Raw genomic sequence first — 17,148 nt, 5'->3', positions numbered from 1 at the left:
ACTGACAATAGCTCATTCTACGCAAAAATAGATCCTGCTGAGAGGAGGGAAGGGGGACCATCGAAAGCATCAGCTGTATAGAAACAGTCTGTTGCTCATAAACTGAGCGCTCGAAGTCCGATTCGGTGGGCAACTAACCACTCAGTTTATCACTTGACATTTGCCTTCAGGTACACACATACAGACACATAACATTATGTCGAGTTGTTTACCGGACTTGCAAAATCCAGAAGAGCTGTAGGCACATGCTCTCCTCGACTCATACCCCACTCCGGGCGCTGCCCTTCGTTTTGTTGTTTTGGACGCGTCGAAGAGCCCCCCCTCCCCTCCGACAATGTGCCTCTCCCCCAACTCTAATATAGACAATGCGCATGCACAGTGCATGCATGCAGGGCCATTAAATGACTTGCGCACACATCCAGACAATGGTCTTGAATGTGTACAGGGCATGTGAGTCAGTTAATTTATTTTGAAGCACACTGTGAGCCGGTTTGAAGACCTGAGCGCAACCGTCATTTGGTTTACCTGCAGTGGAATCTGCTTCGAACTCCATATCTGTTTTTTTATTATGATAATTCCTTATTTTAACGTAAAAGGCCACCATCTCTCACATCTGGCTCAAAAGAGGCCCATCTCTCACGTTGTGTGAAGGATTCTTTTATTCGGGGTCAGTGCGGTGAAGACACCTTATCTTCGCATTTCTTTTGCGGTGATGAGCCCTGCAGTCGCATACTGTTCAAGGACCGCGCATCCAGTAGACACGTATATCAAAGGTTCTGGTGATGTGAAGCAAATTCATTTTTCAAACAACAGATGGAGACCAAATTCACAAACATTGAGGGATAGATATGAAGTGGACAAGTGCTGTAGCTCAATGTTTTATATTTGTAATGTAATTCTGCAAAGTGTATTTGATATTGTTATTGCTATTGCTATTGTTATTATTCGCTAAAGTGAAATGATGAGTGATATGGTTACAAACTAGATGATAATGAGATTGTTCTTCTAGTACCTCCCCCTTTACAAGTTCTGCTTCTTGCACAAATCTGCGTAGACGCCTCCAAGAGCCACAAGCTCGTAATGACGACCGGACTCCACGATCTGTCCGTTCTTGACCACCAAGATCAAATCTGCATCCTGAATGGTGCTTAGCCTGTGAGCAATCACAATTGTAGTGCGTCCATACCGTGCCTTGTCCAATGCTTCCTGGACCAACTTTTCTGATTCAGAATCCAGCGCTGAGGTAGCCTCGTCCAGCAACAGGACCTTAGGATTGCGAATCAATGCACGCGCAATGGCAATACGCTGCTTCTGACCACCAGACAGCTGCGAGCCCTTGTCTCCGACATTAGTGTCGTAGCCATTCGGCAGCGACAGGACAAAGTTGTGGATGTTGGCTTGTTTGGCGGCCGCCTCGACCTGTTCCATCGTGCCCTCACTGTCCGGAAGTCCATATAGGATGTTGTCTTTGATCGACATATCAAAGAGAACAGGCTCTTGACCCACAAGAGCCATGTGCTGGCGGATATTATGGAGCTGCAAATCACGAATGTTGTGGTTGTCGATGACGACCTTGCCGCCATCCGTCTCATACCAGCGCTCCAGCAGGGCAACGATTGTCGACTTGCCGCATCCGGAGGGACCGACCAACGCGACTGTCTGCGAGGGCTTGACCTTGATATCAACACCCTTGAAGATCTGAATGTTCTGGCGAGTAGGATAGCTGAAGTCGACAGTGTCAAGACCCAGCGAACCACTGACGGCGTCGAGTTCAATACCAGCGCGGTCGGCATCGATGGTCGTGTCCTTGTCCAGAAGCTCGTAAATGTTGATGGCGGACTGCTTACCCTTAGCAAACTTGGGCAGCTCAGATGTGATATGCCCCAAACTCATGGCCGTGAAAACGATCGAGAACATGCAGTCGAACATCTGACCCCAACCGATGATACCAGACTCAACCAGACGGTATCCGCCATAGAAACCAACAGAGTACGACCAGTAAGCGACAGCCTGAGACATGGCAAAACCAAAAGAAGCGAACACAGCCTTGTGACGCGCGTACTTGTGGGGCTCCCTGGTGACATCGAAGTAACGGGATTCAAAAGTCTCCTCCTTGGCGAGCGAAACGACTGTGCGAATGTTGGCGATGGCCTCGCCAGCAACCTGACCTGACTTTTCGTACGCCTTGCGAGTCTTTTCACCAAATCCACTCAATGAGGCCAGTTCTAGGTACTGTCCGAGACCAATGATAGGGACGGCAGCGAGAATGATCAAAGTCATTTGCCAGCTAGCATAAAACGCAAATCCGAGACCAACGGCGATGGTAGCAAGAGAAGATACCGTGGTCAGGATCACCTGCGAGACCATGTCGAACATCTGCTGCGAATCCGTGGCGAGGCGACTGGCCAGGGCACCGGTCGAGTTTTCAGGACGGTCAAAGAAGGCCATCTCTTGACTCAAGATAGACTTATAGCTGAGATATCGCATCTTGCGGGTCAGGCGTTCGCCGACCACCAGGAAGGAAGCCATACCTCCGCAGAAACCAATAAAGCCGATGAATGCAAGAATACAGAACAGGAGTGCATAGTGGTTGGCCTTGGGAATGAATTGATCTCCGAGGTCGTGAGAAGTCGAGAGTACAGTGATGGCACGAGAGAAGATTTGCGAAAATCCGGGGAAGAGTGCACCCTGGATGCAAGCAAAGAAAACTCCGAGCAGACAAAGATGAACATCGTCTTTTAGGTACTTGATCGTGCGACCAATGGGAGCCTTCTGCATCTTCAGTTTCTTGGCAGCCTCCTTCTTCTGACGGGCGATAGACATCTCCTTGTCCTCGGATATGTCCAGAACAACGGCGCCATCGACGGATTTTTCAGAGCGATCGACGGAATGGTGTGACGACATACGACGGAGGAGGCTGCCCATCTTGCCACTAGTCCGGGCACCCTCGGGGATAGCGGCATCTGTAATGGCAATACGTGGCGAGGAAGGAGAAATTGGGACAATCTCCTTCTCGAACCCCTCAGGGGCCTCAACGTCAACTCCCCCGGTCTTGAGCTGCTGCTTGGCGACAAATTCAGTGTAAGTTCCTCCAAGAGCCATGAGCGACTCATGCGTGCCAGATTCCAAAACAACGCCCTTGTCCATGACATAGATCAGATCGGCGTTCATGATGGTCGATAGACGATGGGCGATAACAACCGTTGAACGTCCGTTGGCAGCATTGTCCAGGGCAGCCTGCACGATACGCTCAGATTCCGTATCCAAGGCAGACGTGGCCTCGTCCAGAAGCAAAATCGAGGGGTTTTTAATCAGCGCACGAGCGATAGCAATGCGCTGCTTCTGACCTCCAGAAAGCAGCGCACCCTTCTCGCCAACCATGGTGTTGTAGCCATTGGGCAGCTTTGAGATGAAATCGTGTGCGTTGGATAGGCGGCAGGCTTCCTCGATTTCCTTGTCAGTGGGAGTCTTTTGGTCCTTTCGAGTACCGTACATGATGTTCTGCTTGATGGTGGCGTTGAACAAGACGGGTTCTTGGGAAACGAGACCGATGCTGTCACGTAAGTGACGGACGTTAAAGTCTCTAAGATCGATACCGTCAACTGTGACGGACCCAGAACTAGGATCGTAGAAGCGCTCGAGAAGACCAATAATGGTAGACTTGCCACTTCCAGAGTGACCAACCAAGGCGACAGTCTGACCGGGCATGATTTCGATGTTCATGTTACTCAAAATTGGTACGTTGGGCCGGCTGGGATAGGAAAAGTTGACGTCCTTGACGACAATGTGGCCGGTCAAGTTCTCGGGCTTAAGACCAGAGGGATCAAAGGAATCGATCGCGGGGATACGGTCGATAGTCCTGAAGATGGTGTAAGCGGCAGCCTGAGCCTTACCGAAGACGGCAATGTTGGGTCCAACGTTTCCGATCGAGAAGGCACCAATAACGGTGCCAAACAGTACTGTAAGGACGTCTCCAGACGTCATCTTGCCATCCTTGACCTGCTTGGAGCCGTAGAAGAAGGCGAGAGAGTAGCTGAGGAACATGATCAGCATGAAGGAGCCCATGCCAATACCAGTGGCAAAGGCCTTTTTCACACCAGACTTATAGGCCTCTGCAAGAACGGCATTGAATTTGTTGAGCTCGCGCTTCTGTCCGTCAAAAGCAACGACGGTTCGAATAGAGCCAATGGCCTGTTCGGCCAAACCTCCGGCCTTGGCGTACGAGTCCTGGCCATCAGCAGAGGAAGCAGTGGCATACTTAGCCATAAGCCCGCCAGCAACTAATTAGCCGAAGAAAGAGAAGGACAAAAGCGATCAGTGTCTTGTGGGGTTGAGATAACTAAACCCATAAATGCTTGAAGATGAAAAATGAACGCAGACACTTACTAGCCATCAAAGGAACAGAGGTCAACAGGACTAAACTCATCCTCCATCCGTGCGTAAATGCAATCACGAAGCCGGCAACGAACGTGGCCAAGCTGCTCAGGCAGAGGCCAACCTTGTCAGCAAGACCGTCGAAAATCAACTGAGTGTCGGCGCTCAATCGCGAATTGAGGGACTCGTTCTTCTTGCTAGTATCGTGCCAGCTGATGTCTTGACGAAGGATGGCATGGAGGTACTTTTCGCGAATACGCTTGGACTGGTTCTCGGCAGAGAGTGTGAAGAGGCACATCTGGCCGTAGGCAACCACGAACATGATGGCACCCACGACTGTGAACTTGATGACAATAATTCGAAGCCGAGCAACGGCGTCAGCAGTGGAATCACTGTTAGTATCCAGGTTATCGATGACATTGCCCATCAGAAGGGCAACGAGGGGCTGACCGACACCGTTGACAAAGGAGCAAAGAGTGCCGACACTATTGGGAGAAGATTGAGGTAAAAGCACTGTTAGTACTTGGACGCGTGGAATGAATCAAGGAGAGCGAAATCCCGAAATCCAACACAGCAATGCAGGGATAGATTGGTACAGTAAAAAAAAAAAACACCAGCACATACAGGACGCAAAGCCAGTCGAAAGGGGACGCGAAGCGGTAGAGCTGTAGGTACGAAACCTTGGGTCCATCATCCTCCGCATCCTTGTCCTTCTTGTCTTTTTTGCCTTTTTTGTTCTTTTTCTTGTCGCTGTTGCTGCCGCCATTATCTTTGTCAGGCTTAGTGGAGGAATGCTTCTCCTTCTCGGAGAGGTTCTCGGTAGAGGGGGTGGCGGTGATGTCGTTGGGCTCGATGTTGACGATGTGGGATGAGGAGGGATGAGGGATTTCGAATTCACCGAGCTCCTGCTTTGTGTCCCTCATGTCGGCCATGGTTGGCGAGTTGTACGGAACAGAGGCCGTTGGGACGATGGATAGGGAAGGGGAAAATTGGTGGCACCTGAAATCAAATAAGAATCAAAGTCCCGTAAAAGAGGGTTGGAGTCGTTGGATCGTTTGCTGGAAATGAAGGAAGAGAAGAGAGGAAAGGCCCGAGGATGATCGCAGTTATTTAACAACAAAGAAGAAAAAAGGAAAAAGGAAAGCAGGTTGTGAGCGAACAGAAAGCCTTTTCGCAATAACGTTCTTCGCAAAGGGGACCTCCAGACATTATTGGCTGGTCCTGGATAGGGTTTAGTAACTGCGAAGCAATTGAAGGCAATCGCATCCACGCATCATCCACACCAAACAAGAGACGGCGGTACGCAGAGTGGACTGGGGAGAGCCCGCCGGAGCAAGGAAAAAATTCCCTTTTATGTCCTCTTCTCTGGGGGCAAACAGCGACAAGAATAGGAGCCGAGAGCTCCTTCCCCCTCTCCCTATTTACTGCCTATCTACCATACTCAGATGGTCCATTTGCACAGATCCCTTGGCAGAAAGCATCATCCAGGCATACAAGAGTCCCTGGTAAAACATTATGCCGTGTGCCGCGTTGCCTATCGACCAGGAACATGGCAACACATTTTGCGCGCAGACAACATGAGAGCAGCGAAATTATCATACTAACGCAATATCCATTCCACTTTCCGCGCAAACGCGCAGTAGATCGCATGGGACTAGGGACCGCTACCAAAACTGTGGAAAACACCATGGTCTCTCATTACTCTCTGCACCTCCGCAATAGATCGCATGGGAATCGAATAGAACAATGAAATTGATTCGTGACGAGCACATTAGTCTACCCCCGTTATTCTAGAAACAACCACTGTATGCACGGAGAGCTACTGATTTTCGGAGGAAGGAGGGAAACGACCGCGCAGTGCGCAAGAGCTTAACCAGAACAAGCATATCTTTGTACGCCCGAATGTAGATAAAGGAACATGTGTATTGAGCCATAGTGTAAAAACATTTTGATCTTAATCGTATTCTTTTCTCTGGCAAATACTATGCTGCACGGTCTGTTGCATTAACACCAGCATCTCTTTTTTCTCGACAGCATTCCAGAACACAGTCGTTTAGCAGCGGTTACCGACGAAATTAGCAGGGTCTAGGCGCGATTTTATTTGGTGCGTGTACAGCAACCTTATTCTTTTCTTGAGACATTCTCTATTTGAACAACAGTTCTATCGTACCCTTTTCGTGGAGAAATATCGCGACGGAGGAATTGAATGAAGAAGGAATATGACGCCTTCATTAGATACTTCAACAGATCACAAAGAGTGCAAGATTCATATGGTTCTTCAGATGGGCCGATCGATCTGCAAATGGTGGCTTCATTACTCCATTGCCCGCACTAATTATAGAACGCGGACTGTCATCGTTCACCAGGCTTCTGGGTACTAATCTTCATTGTCGATGCTCCGACAAAAAAGCTCCCGTCTATTTTGCCGAAAACTCTAGACTTCAGTAACTGCGTCCAAAAAGGAGATTTTCAAAATATTGCCCCAATCGCACTCCATCAAAATAAACGGATATTAGCAACGTTATTCTCGGCAATGCCGATCACCATTAGCTCTATGTTCAAAAGTGAAGCGCACTCAGAAAGCTTGTGTGTTGGAGAATAAAATAAGTACCCACAAAGAACATTTTGTTAAGTGGTTGCGCCTCAATTGCTCCATGGATTCAACGCGAAAACGGATCTTCAAAAAAAAAAAAAAAAAAAAAAAAAAAAAAAAAAGAAAAGAAAAGGAAAAGAGAAAGAAACGAAAAAGACGTGTTGTTCAGGAACTGTGCTGTCTAACGAAGGTATAACTCGGCAGGAAAGGAAAAGTTGAATATGTTCAACGCGCGTGAACGATAGTAGTGGATTTGGGTTTGCGTGCCACCAATCTGGACTACCAATTGCGACTCGAATGCGTTCCAAACGTATGTACACTGTTAGTCACGTACACGCGACCCAGACCTCTGCATCGTGCATCAACAACCTGGATGTTTATTGGCATCATCCATCACCTCACACCGATATACCCTTCAACTCTTCAACTGCAGGGAGCCAATTCATCATACTCCCTCCAGAGATCCATTCTACGCTTACTTAGCTCTCCTTCACCTTCACTCTCAGACATCCTGCCAGGAAATCTGACCCAACTTATACGCGCTAGTCATGGCGACAAGGAAACTGCAAAGTAATTGAGGCACTACCTGAAGGGTGCCAGGGCAGGCTATATTACTGGAGCTGTGTGTGGGCCCCAAAGCGAAATATCGACCTCCGGCTTGACAACCCATGTGCCTTTTTGTCACTTTACTAGCCGAAATCGATAAGGTCCTGAAAAAGGTCGCCGAAGGTGTCGAGACCTTTGAGGAGACGTTGCAAAAGATTGAGACGTCAACAAATGCGAACCAAAAGGAAAAGTACGAATCCGACTTGAAGAAGGAGATCAAGAAGCTGCAACGACAGCGTGACCAGATCAAAACATGGCTTTCCTCCAACGACATCAAGGACAAACGGGCGCTTTTGGAGAACCGGAAGCTGATTGAACATGTGAGTAGACACTTTGCGATACATAACCATGCAAGTCGATCCTTACAGAGAGATGATTTGGAAAAAACTTGGAGACTAACAAAGACAGTATACATTTTGTCTGGTTCGTCAACTGATAGCAAATGGAAAGGTTCAAGGCGATCGAGAAGGAGATGAAGACAAAAGCGTACTCCAGGGAAGGTCTCATTATGTCTGGGCGATTGGATCCAAAAGAGAAGGAAAAGGCTGAGACATGTTCCTGGGTCACGGAGAAGGTCGAGGCGCTCAATATTCAGGTCGAGGGACTGGAGGCCGAAGTCGAGACATTACAGGCAATCACGAAAAAGGGCAAAAACAACCCTAACAAGGAGAGGATATTGGAGCTCGAGGAAAAGATTGAGCGACATAAATGGCACCAAGGACGACTTGAGTTGATCCTGCGACTACTGGAAAATGGTCAGATTGAATCTGACAAGGTATGATGAGACACGTATTGCTGGCTTTCCGTGCACTGCTTCATAACATCGTTCTTTACTCTTTACTGACAAGGAGTATCTCTTGCACAGGTCATTGCAATCCAGGAAGACGTCAACTACTATGTCGATGAGAACATGGTAAGAATGACTAAAACTTTTATCGCAAGTGAACATTGTAAAGAAATATCAACCCGCTAACAAGTTGATGCCCCTCTCATCCTCAATTGCTATGAGCAGGACGATAACTTTGCTGAGGATGAGGAGATCTACACGGATCTCAACTTAGAAGATGAAGAAGACTACTTTACAGTGGGAACAGGAGACCATCACGGCGGTAACAAGGATGATGAGTACTCTGAAAAGAGCACAGAGGATCATGAGCCGCCACCAAAGAAACAACTCAAGGAAGTCGATCCAGAACCTACACCATCTCCAGTTAAAGCTACAGCAAAGCCAACGCCGACAAAAAGTAAGGAATGTGGAAACGTTTAATTATACGGGAAATTCTAAGTGCGGACTCTAACACTGCCACTCTGTCGCTGCATAGAACTCTCCGTGTCAGAGACAAAGGAGACAAAAGTGACTCCTGCTGCAAGTCCTGCAGCGGCAAAATCGACAGTGAATGGACCCTCCAGTCGACAATCGACAATACCCCGAGCAGGGTCTGTGGAATCGCCCGTCATCCAATACGCTACAGCTGTCGCCGCTAACCTCCCAACGGAGTCACCACGTACTGCCCCGCTTTCTGCCTCGCCTAGTGTGACAGCAGCAGTCGTGACAAAGGATTCGCCAAAACCAGCGGCAGCCAAGGCGGAGACCCCATCACCAAAGATGGCCGTGAAGACAGCGGCAACAGTTGCGCCATCGCCAACGCCATCGGTGCCAACTCCAACTTCATCACAGACTCAGGCTCAGGCTCAGACAGTGTCATCCCCAGCTACTTTACCATTAGTCACAGCAACCGATGTGCCCAAGACAGCAACAGTATCTGTACCCACTACCATCGCAGCAGAGCCATCATCTGCAGAACCAGCTGCCCAGTCGACTGCGCAAGATCCTGTAGGGAAGGACAGCGCATCTGTACAGGCAGTGCCAGCACAGCCGCCAGCGGCGATAGAACCGGAGATTCGTCTCCCTGCGGCGCTGGCTGATTTGGCGCACAGCTTCGAGGCGTCAAAGGAGCGTGCCATGTCGAAGGAGGTCGGATTTTTTGTGCACCAAATGCTTGAGGCCAGTTACCAATTCATCCCAGAGGCCGCTGATACAGAGAGGTATGTGTCGATGTTCCCGTATCCTTTTATCGGGTTGACAATTTCGATGAGAATACGGTCCTGAATTTTAGCCGCGTCCTTCTCTCTACTTTTTCTTATAGACCAAAGCACTACGCACCCAAGAACCCATATCCGACGCCATCGTATTACCCCCAAACACCGCCAGCGGGACTGTTTGACAATGCAGCCATGTTTGAAAAGTTTGATATCGACACGTTGTTCTTCATCTTTTATTACCAGCAAGGAACTTATCAGCAGTAAGTGGCCTTGGCTCGGTGTCTCTCGTCAATTTCGCGACGCTTTTTCGACACTGTCCTCTAATGGACCTTCCCTTTTATCTCCATTTGACCTAGGTATCTTGCGGCAAGGGAGTTGAAGAAGCAATCGTGGCGATTTCACAAAAAGTTCCTCACATGGTTCCAGCGCCACGAGGAACCCAAGGCAATCACAGACGATTATGAGCAAGGGACCTATATCTACTTCGACTACGAAGGCGCGTGGTGTCAGAGAAAGAAGACGGACTTTCGATTCGAGTACAAGTTCCTGGAGGACGCTGAACTTGTTTGAAGGATGCTGCTTCCTTTTCCCCTGCGCTCTTTAATTTATCATAAAGGAGCTCGTCTCTTTTCTCGTTTAATGTCAGCAGCTGTTTTTTGTTGGAATTCGTTTTCTGCCATTGTTATGTTTTTTTTTTTTGAAAACTGTAGTTTTACGTCCTTTACTCTTCTTCCACTTGCCCACCTGTACCTCCTTCCTTCTTATGATTAAAGGCCAGACGCCAGCCGTCCTTTATTTTGCGCTTGAATGCTGTTGTGTGAATGCAACACATGCTACAAGCACGGATCTAAAAATGGAAGCCTTCGCGTGGCCGCATGGACGGGTATGTCATCTAAAAACCGTTATCAGTGTATTATTTTTGGTTCTTGAAATCGCACTGTAGCCCTGTCCCTTTTGCAACTGCCGCACACGTGGATGATATTGCTGGTGAATGCGTCATGAAAGCTGTTGCCATATATGCGCAACACCCCTGGTAGCATCGACCGAAAAAAGCACATGGCCCCCCAAGGGTACAGGTTTACGGAGCTGCACTTTTGCACCCGCTCTTGTAACTAATCTTAAAAGATCGACATTTATCCGTTCTATGTCGATGTCTGACCAACAGATTTGCTCGGATTAAGCACACCCTCCGCGTCCGACCGCGCGCAAGCACAGGTGCAACATTCGCTCCCTTTTGGCGACACCCAAAAAAGAATACGGCCTGCAGCAGCAGCCGAATGCTTGATATGGCTGGGCCTTTATTTTATCGCTCCCCTCGGCCTCGCCCGTCTCTCCGTCTTCTTCACCCTTTCTTTATCTCTTTGCCTCTTTCTCCCGCCTGCTCTCCTGCTCCCCTCCGCACTTTCGTTCGACGGTAAGATACCACAACGCTAATGCTTTTGTCCACTTCATCTGCCCCTTTCTTTGAGCTTGGCTCCTCCTCTCCTTGGTGCTCGACAATGCCCAAACGCGACCTTGATATGGTCCGGCAGCATTGAGCGCCTCCATAAATGGACATCAGAGATCACCCTGCTCCCAGATCCACTCTATCACCAGCTCTATCATAGCTCCGAACTTGATTCCCATGTCCTTTCCTTGGCCCTCTTTTACAAGATCTGTTTCAATCACCAAGCACGTTGGGCGAAGCGATACTCAATCATTGACAACCATCCACGGTTTTGCACCCTCCTCCGCTGACAACCCATCCCTTCTTCCCTAACAGTTCGCCCATCTCTGCCTTTACATCAACTATATAAAGCCTAGGCCTGGCACCTACATTCCCAACAATATCCACAACGACGGCGCAGTACATAAACCAAACACTGTCAAACACTTGCATCGTACTATCTCATTTCTGTGAATCTCCCTCCTACCCTCACCGCCAAGTCGTGTCAACAGAAAATCAGAAACCTTGTATAATAATAGAATGATCCGCCGTGCAGCATACCAACAAGTCGTCGTGCTCGGCAACTACAAGACTCTGACGCAGCAGCAACAAGAACTACGGCGACAGCACACTATCTCCATCGCCACCAACCCAGATAGCGGTCTCACACAAACCAGTCGACACGAAAATGCACAGTTCCAGGCGCCGATCCACCTTATCAAACGGCAGCGCGCCGTGTTAATCAAGGATATCGAGCGATTCGCACCGGATTGGGACACCATCCAGACCGAGAACGGAATCGTAATCTGCATTAATCCTCAGACAACGACGACGATTGGATCAGAAGAAGGCAACCTGGCTTTTGCGACAGTCATTGGATCTCCCACTACACCTACCCATCCTTTATCAACAAGTCATTCACCGCAACCGCAGCAACGGACGTTCATACCATTGAGCGAGGACTTGGAAGGAACTGTCTGGTACGTCGGATCGAGGTCCGCAGCTTCTGTCCAGAGCGAGGGCGAGAAACATCGTCTGGACACCGAAACGGAGGTCGGGGCGCAGAAAGGGGACCATGCATTCGGACTAATGCCGGCGCGGACACAGGAGGCGGTCGTACAATATCAGGAGGACCACCAGCAGAGAATAGCGGTAGCTGATCATTACCACAGCGACGACGATGAAGAGAATTACGCGGAAAAGGAGGTGGTAGCGCGCTCAAAGCCTGGTTCGCCCAGCCAATCAGAACACTCATCCTGGACACGGTCTAGCATATCCACATCATTGAGGCTATCAGTCCATTCCAGCCCAACAAATTTGAAGTCTCACTGCTGTATCCACTCAACATCATCCGCATCCTGCTCTACACCAGCATCCGCAACGTTCGTGACAGAGACAGGTGCTTGCCTCTGCCTGGGGAGCGAGTGCCAGCAGACCTGGGAGACCATGCACGGGCAACTTCTGGATTTAGCGGGCGCACTCTTGTTGGTGCTGGGCGATGGCGGTGAATCGATAAGCAAACACGAAAAAGAGCGGATCCGAAGCGTAGCCGCGACAGTCGTACACGGTTATGGTCCCACGACAACTGCGAAAGACTGCCATCACAACCGCAGCCACGACCTCGACCACGGATTGATGACACCGGCTGCGACACCCGTGTCAACACCTGTTGTCTCTGGAACCGCCCGGAAAGGATCAAAGAACGGCAGCGATTTGGAGAATGGCAGCGGACTAGGTGCCGTTGGTGAGGAGGATCTAAGTCTTGCATCGTTAGTCCTGCCAAGCACGATACTGTCGATCCAAGAGCAAAACCAGGAACAGGATAACAAGGATGGGGGCGGACCTATGCTGCAGGAGTCTGTCTCTCACTTTTCGACATATCACATGAACTTTTCCTCAAGCTCGATTTCATCCGCCAGCGTCAATACTACGAGGACAAAGACAGCACCATCACCACCATCTAGGACAGGATCGTCAATGATGACTACAACGAAATTTGCAAGGCGAAGATACTCGGGATCAGTCGTACAGGGATGGAGCAAAAACCCGTTCACAGCCATCTTTAAGAGGAGTTATTCTTCAGGAACTATGGGTGCTATGAACGAAAATCAGGTCGATCCGTCACAGGTGGATATGGCTTCCGGATCAAGAGAGAAGAAAGATCGAAATAGCAAGTTCAGGAACACCGAGAGCACTCCACAAGCCACTGAAGCAGACCTGGGAAGTAAGTTTAGAAGGAACGGCTGGTTCAAGTCGAAGCGAAGAGACGATCCATTCAACACGGAGAGTGGGCATGATACCGCATCTACTCTGACAGCATCAGCATCAGGTTCAGGCTCAAACTCAGGGTCAGGGTTAGGATTAGGGCTAGAGTCAGGGTCAGGGTCAGAGTCGACGACGTCTTTGAGTCCTTCATTTGCACCTACGACTTCGAGAACCAACAGCGCGTCCTTGATTTCTTTCCCAGCATCGTCCAGGCGTTTGTCTCTGTCTTGGGGTTATCAATATCCCTCACCGAGATCACCTTCGACACAACAGTCAACAGTAGCAGAGCTCGCGATGCCGACGCCGCCAACTGCAGCAGCGAGCAACATCAAAGGAAGGCCCAGCATGACCATTCAGATACATCCGTTCTCGAGCGCGAACCGTGGACCGCCGACACAGACCGCGACAGGGTCATTCTTTGACTCAGTCTCGGACGATGACTCTGATACAGACGAAGAGGTGCTTCAGAGGACACGTCGAGTTCCAGATCAATATGCTCGTCCTTCTCAAGGATATGGACATGAGCAGGAGGCGATGCACACGCGATACCAGGTCTGCGACCGCGATGCAGAATCCAACAGCAATAGTTATCGTGAAGAGGAGGAGGAGGAGGAGGAGGAAGAAGAGGAGGAGGAAGAGGAAAAGGAGGAGGAAGAGGAAGAGGAGGAGGAGGAGGAAGAGTACTTGATCGAAAGTGAGAACGAAGGCTCCTATTTTCACCACTACCGCCAGCAGCAGGAACAGCAACGTGGGTTCAATCCAAGGACCCTAGAAGGCTATATGCACCAGTTCGATGACGGCATGCCACCGCCCTCATACCACTCTCTCATCCAACAAGGATCCGTACCGACCGTGCTCTCAACCTCACCGCCATCTTCACTTCTACAACCCTCATCCGCGACGATCGAGGCCATATCCTCCTCAACGCTGCAAACGTTACTTGACCTGCTGCACCAGTTTGAATATCACCTCTGTGACGCATTCAGGCATTCGACCTTCCAACGAAGCACAGCCGAGAGTGTCCTTTCGGCCCGTCGACAGGCCTGGAGGAGTCGCCAGCCTAGGACTGTGGCCTCGTTTGCCTATATCCTGATCGAACTCGAACAGACTGCCATCCTTCCGAGTGCTATGTGTGATACATGGACGAATCCTCCGGGGGGGAGTATAAGCGGTATGGACTCTGCGTCTGGGGTGGAGCGTATAAGGGTATCAGAGCAGGAGTGGTTGGCGATGACGGGGAATGCGGCGACGGAGGCACACCTTGCCAAAGCCATGTTGATCCTTGAGGAGTGCTGTGTCCATGGGATGGATCCTGTGCACTGGCACGGATCTGGCTCTAGTGCTGATCCTGATGCGGATAGTGATGATGATGCTGATGATTATGAGGTTGATGGAGTCCGGACGACGCGTTGTCGTCGGTGGGTTGCGCGGGTTCAGGCCATTGCTGCTGCACTGGCGTAAACAACGCGTTTTTTTTTACTATTTCTCCTATATCGTCCAGAAAATTCATAAAAGTGAAAGATAAAGTCATGCATACAGAAAGTTTCCAATATTTCTTTTTTTGGGTTGAGAAGATGCATCTTTCTTGCGAGCAATCGAGATGTGATGTATGTTTCCCCCACCGCTTATAAACATCTCTGATGGCATAAAAAACCAGTGATCCGCGATTGTCAAGCATTCTACATCCTCGAGCCGCTTTAATTTTTTTTAGTCTTGTTGCTTTATTCTAGATCGATAAAGACTGTATGTGTATATGCAAAAATATCTCCCTCGTCCTCAGTGTAAAAAAGAAACTAGATCTCTCATCTCTTCTCTCTTTTCTACACGGCATTGTAACCCGTACGCCCATTGGCAGGCGAAGGTTCGTTCCAGCACATCTCTGGCCTACAATGCTCGCTCGAGTTCGACGCCGTCTCCAGCTGGATGGTCGAATGATGGATCTCGAACCGTCCACATACCACGTTCTGCGCCTCCGTCAGAATCCGGTCATAGTCCGCCATCGTCAGACCCTGGTCCGTGTGGTGACTCGTCGGTGCCAGCTGCAAATGAACCGCCATTGACGCCTATAGTTTCATTTAACAAAATAGCCATTAGTTCATATTCCTCCAAGTATTCCAAAAAAAAAAAAAAAAAAAATGGGGGTAAAGGATGGGTATCGTTTTCTTGAAAGGTCCCCATGGGCCTCCTTGTTAGTTACCTTGCCAGCAGTCAAGTTCCAGACATGCAGATCGTGCACTAGAACTACTCCCGGAATCTTCAAAAGACTCGCCTCAATTTCCTCAGGATCAATGTGCGTGGGTGTGCCCTCCATAAGGATCACAAGGCTGTCCATTACAAGACGATAGGTAGTGAACATGACCAGAATTGAGAAAAACACTGTGCAAATTGGATCAACAATCGTCCAGGCCGGCTTGATCATAATAACAATCGAGGCCACCAACACGCCCTACAAGTCAGGATTCAAGGATACCACAGAAAAAGAATGTTAAAACAATATTCTGTACTAGTTCAATTGTATGCCATCCACGCCAAAAATGTCACGTACCACTGAGGAAATCAAATCACCAATAACGTGAAGCGTCGCTGCCTTGACGTTGATGTTGATCTCCTGTATCGTCAAATAGAAAAGGAACGAAAGGTCAATACGACAATCGAAACATCAGGGCGCAAAAATCATATTCCATTATCTTCTCCTTCCTCTGCATACTGTACCTTCTTTTTGGCAACGACAGCCTTATTGTTGATGCCATTAGCATTGTGGTCATGCGCGTGGGAAGTACCATTGCCATGCTCATGGAAGTGGTCGTGTTCGTGGCCATGATCGTGGTCATGATCGTGGCCGTGGCTGTGTCCATGCTCGTGTCCATGCCCGTGTCCATGCCCATGTCCGTGGTCATGTCCGTGATCATGTCCCAGAGCGAACGCAAGACTGATATAGTGTTGTTGGTTAGTTAGTACTTGCTACTCTCTATTGTTTACATTACGGAGCAACATCAAGCAAAGACAAAAGGGGTACAAGTAAAAACATACATGATATTGATGCCCACACCAATACTGGCGACGACGCACATCATCTTGCCATCAATCGTGTGCGGGTTCTTGATGCGCTCAAATGCTTCCATCAGCAAAACTGCGGTCAAGATCCAGATGATAAACACAGACATCAATGCTGCAAGAACCTCCGCGCGGTGATATCCAAAGGAGTGGCGCTTGGTTGCAGGCTGTTCCGAAAGCCAGATGGCAATCAGCGACACCATGAAGCTGACCACATCTATCGTTTTTCAAGAAGAGCCCACTTTGATCAGCATGCTGTGTATTCGAGCAGAGACTGGAATTTCAATAAAGACATGTCCTGGTGCAAAGATGGAACGAATATGCGCACAGTGATCGTAATAGTAGAAAGAAGGGGAAAACAGGAGTGCGGTCGTAGCATTCCTTGCACACTTTGAAAGTAAAAAAAAAAAAAAAAAAAAAAAGAGCAAGGGGCGAGCGTCTAATTGACAACCACGGACACACCAAAGACCTGGCCGTTGCAAAAGAAAAAAAAATTTTACGAGCAATAAGAACACATACCGGACAACAGATGGAAGGCATCGCTCATGAGTGCCAGCGACTCTGCAAAGTAACCTCCGATAATCTCGATAGTAAAGAAGCACAAGCAGAGAATAGTGACAAAGATCAGCTTGCGCTTGTTCTTGGTGGACTCGTTCGTGATAAGGACGCCCTTGCAGGCGATCGGAGGGGGTGTCAAGGGCCGCAATGGGGGCGAGCCGGGACCATCGATAGTGACAACCACTGGACCCGAAGTGGCACCGTAGCTCAGATTCAGCGATTGCTTCAA

At 49.2% G+C, this 17,148-nt stretch overlaps 4 protein-coding genes across 4 annotated transcripts; 2 read left to right on the top strand and 2 right to left on the bottom strand.

Moving 5' to 3' along the window:
- Positions 1 to 1,020: 1,020 nt before the first annotated feature.
- On the bottom strand, positions 1,021 to 5,297 carry BC939DRAFT_391218 (putative ABC transporter protein; the record flags this gene model as incomplete). Its single annotated transcript, XM_051551944.1, has 3 exons — positions 1,021 to 4,280; positions 4,387 to 4,859; positions 4,999 to 5,297. The coding sequence occupies 3 exons, from the start codon at positions 5,295 to 5,297 to the stop codon at positions 1,021 to 1,023; spliced, it is 4,032 nt and encodes a 1,343-aa protein (XP_051417618.1).
- A 1,997-nt stretch (positions 5,298 to 7,294) lies between these two features.
- On the top strand, positions 7,295 to 10,502 carry BC939DRAFT_435596 (Not1 N-terminal domain, CCR4-Not complex component-domain-containing protein). Its single transcript, XM_051553519.1, has 8 exons — positions 7,295 to 7,537; positions 7,661 to 7,893; positions 8,013 to 8,348; positions 8,439 to 8,486; positions 8,586 to 8,817; positions 8,896 to 9,619; positions 9,721 to 9,876; positions 9,973 to 10,502. The coding sequence occupies exons 1-8, from the start codon at positions 7,516 to 7,518 to the stop codon at positions 10,184 to 10,186; spliced, it is 1,965 nt and encodes a 654-aa protein (XP_051417617.1). The 5' UTR covers positions 7,295 to 7,515; the 3' UTR covers positions 10,187 to 10,502.
- A 3,380-nt stretch (positions 10,503 to 13,882) lies between these two features.
- Positions 13,883 to 14,851, top strand: BC939DRAFT_435591 (uncharacterized protein). The gene has a single exon (XM_051553518.1). The coding sequence runs from the start codon at positions 14,088 to 14,090 to the stop codon at positions 14,766 to 14,768; it is 681 nt and encodes a 226-aa protein (XP_051417616.1). The 5' UTR covers positions 13,883 to 14,087; the 3' UTR covers positions 14,769 to 14,851.
- Positions 14,852 to 15,127: 276 nt separating this feature from the next.
- BC939DRAFT_391216 (cation efflux protein) lies at positions 15,128 to 16,995 on the bottom strand (the record flags this gene model as incomplete). Its single annotated transcript, XM_051551943.1, has 5 exons — positions 15,128 to 15,346; positions 15,505 to 15,753; positions 15,853 to 15,915; positions 16,313 to 16,578; positions 16,881 to 16,995. Coding segments are annotated over 5 exons (912 nt in total), but the record flags the coding sequence as incomplete, so codon positions are not given.
- Between the last annotated feature and the right edge of the window lie 153 nt (positions 16,996 to 17,148).

Source organism: Gamsiella multidivaricata (genome assembly GCF_025024155.1).
Source record: "Gamsiella multidivaricata strain RSA 2152 chromosome Unknown BC939scaffold_2, whole genome shotgun sequence".
NCBI classification, from domain to species: Eukaryota; Fungi; Mortierellomycota; class Mortierellomycetes; order Mortierellales; family Mortierellaceae; genus Gamsiella; species Gamsiella multidivaricata.
Note: the sequence above shows the minus strand (reverse complement) of the source record. Positions and strands in the feature narration are given on the sequence as shown.

Coding starts and splice junctions, on each gene's coding strand:
- BC939DRAFT_435596 (XM_051553519.1), top strand. CDS start 7,516: ATGGCGACAAGGAAACTGCAAA. Junction 7,894..8,012: donor ACCGGAAGCTGATTGAACAT/GTGAGTAGACAC, acceptor GTCAACTGATAG/CAAATGGAAAGGTTCAAGGC. Junction 8,818..8,895: donor AAAGCCAACGCCGACAAAAA/GTAAGGAATGTG, acceptor GTCGCTGCATAG/AACTCTCCGTGTCAGAGACA.
- BC939DRAFT_435591 (XM_051553518.1), top strand. CDS start 14,088: ATGCACCAGTTCGATGACGGCATGCCACCGCCCTCATACCACTCTCTC.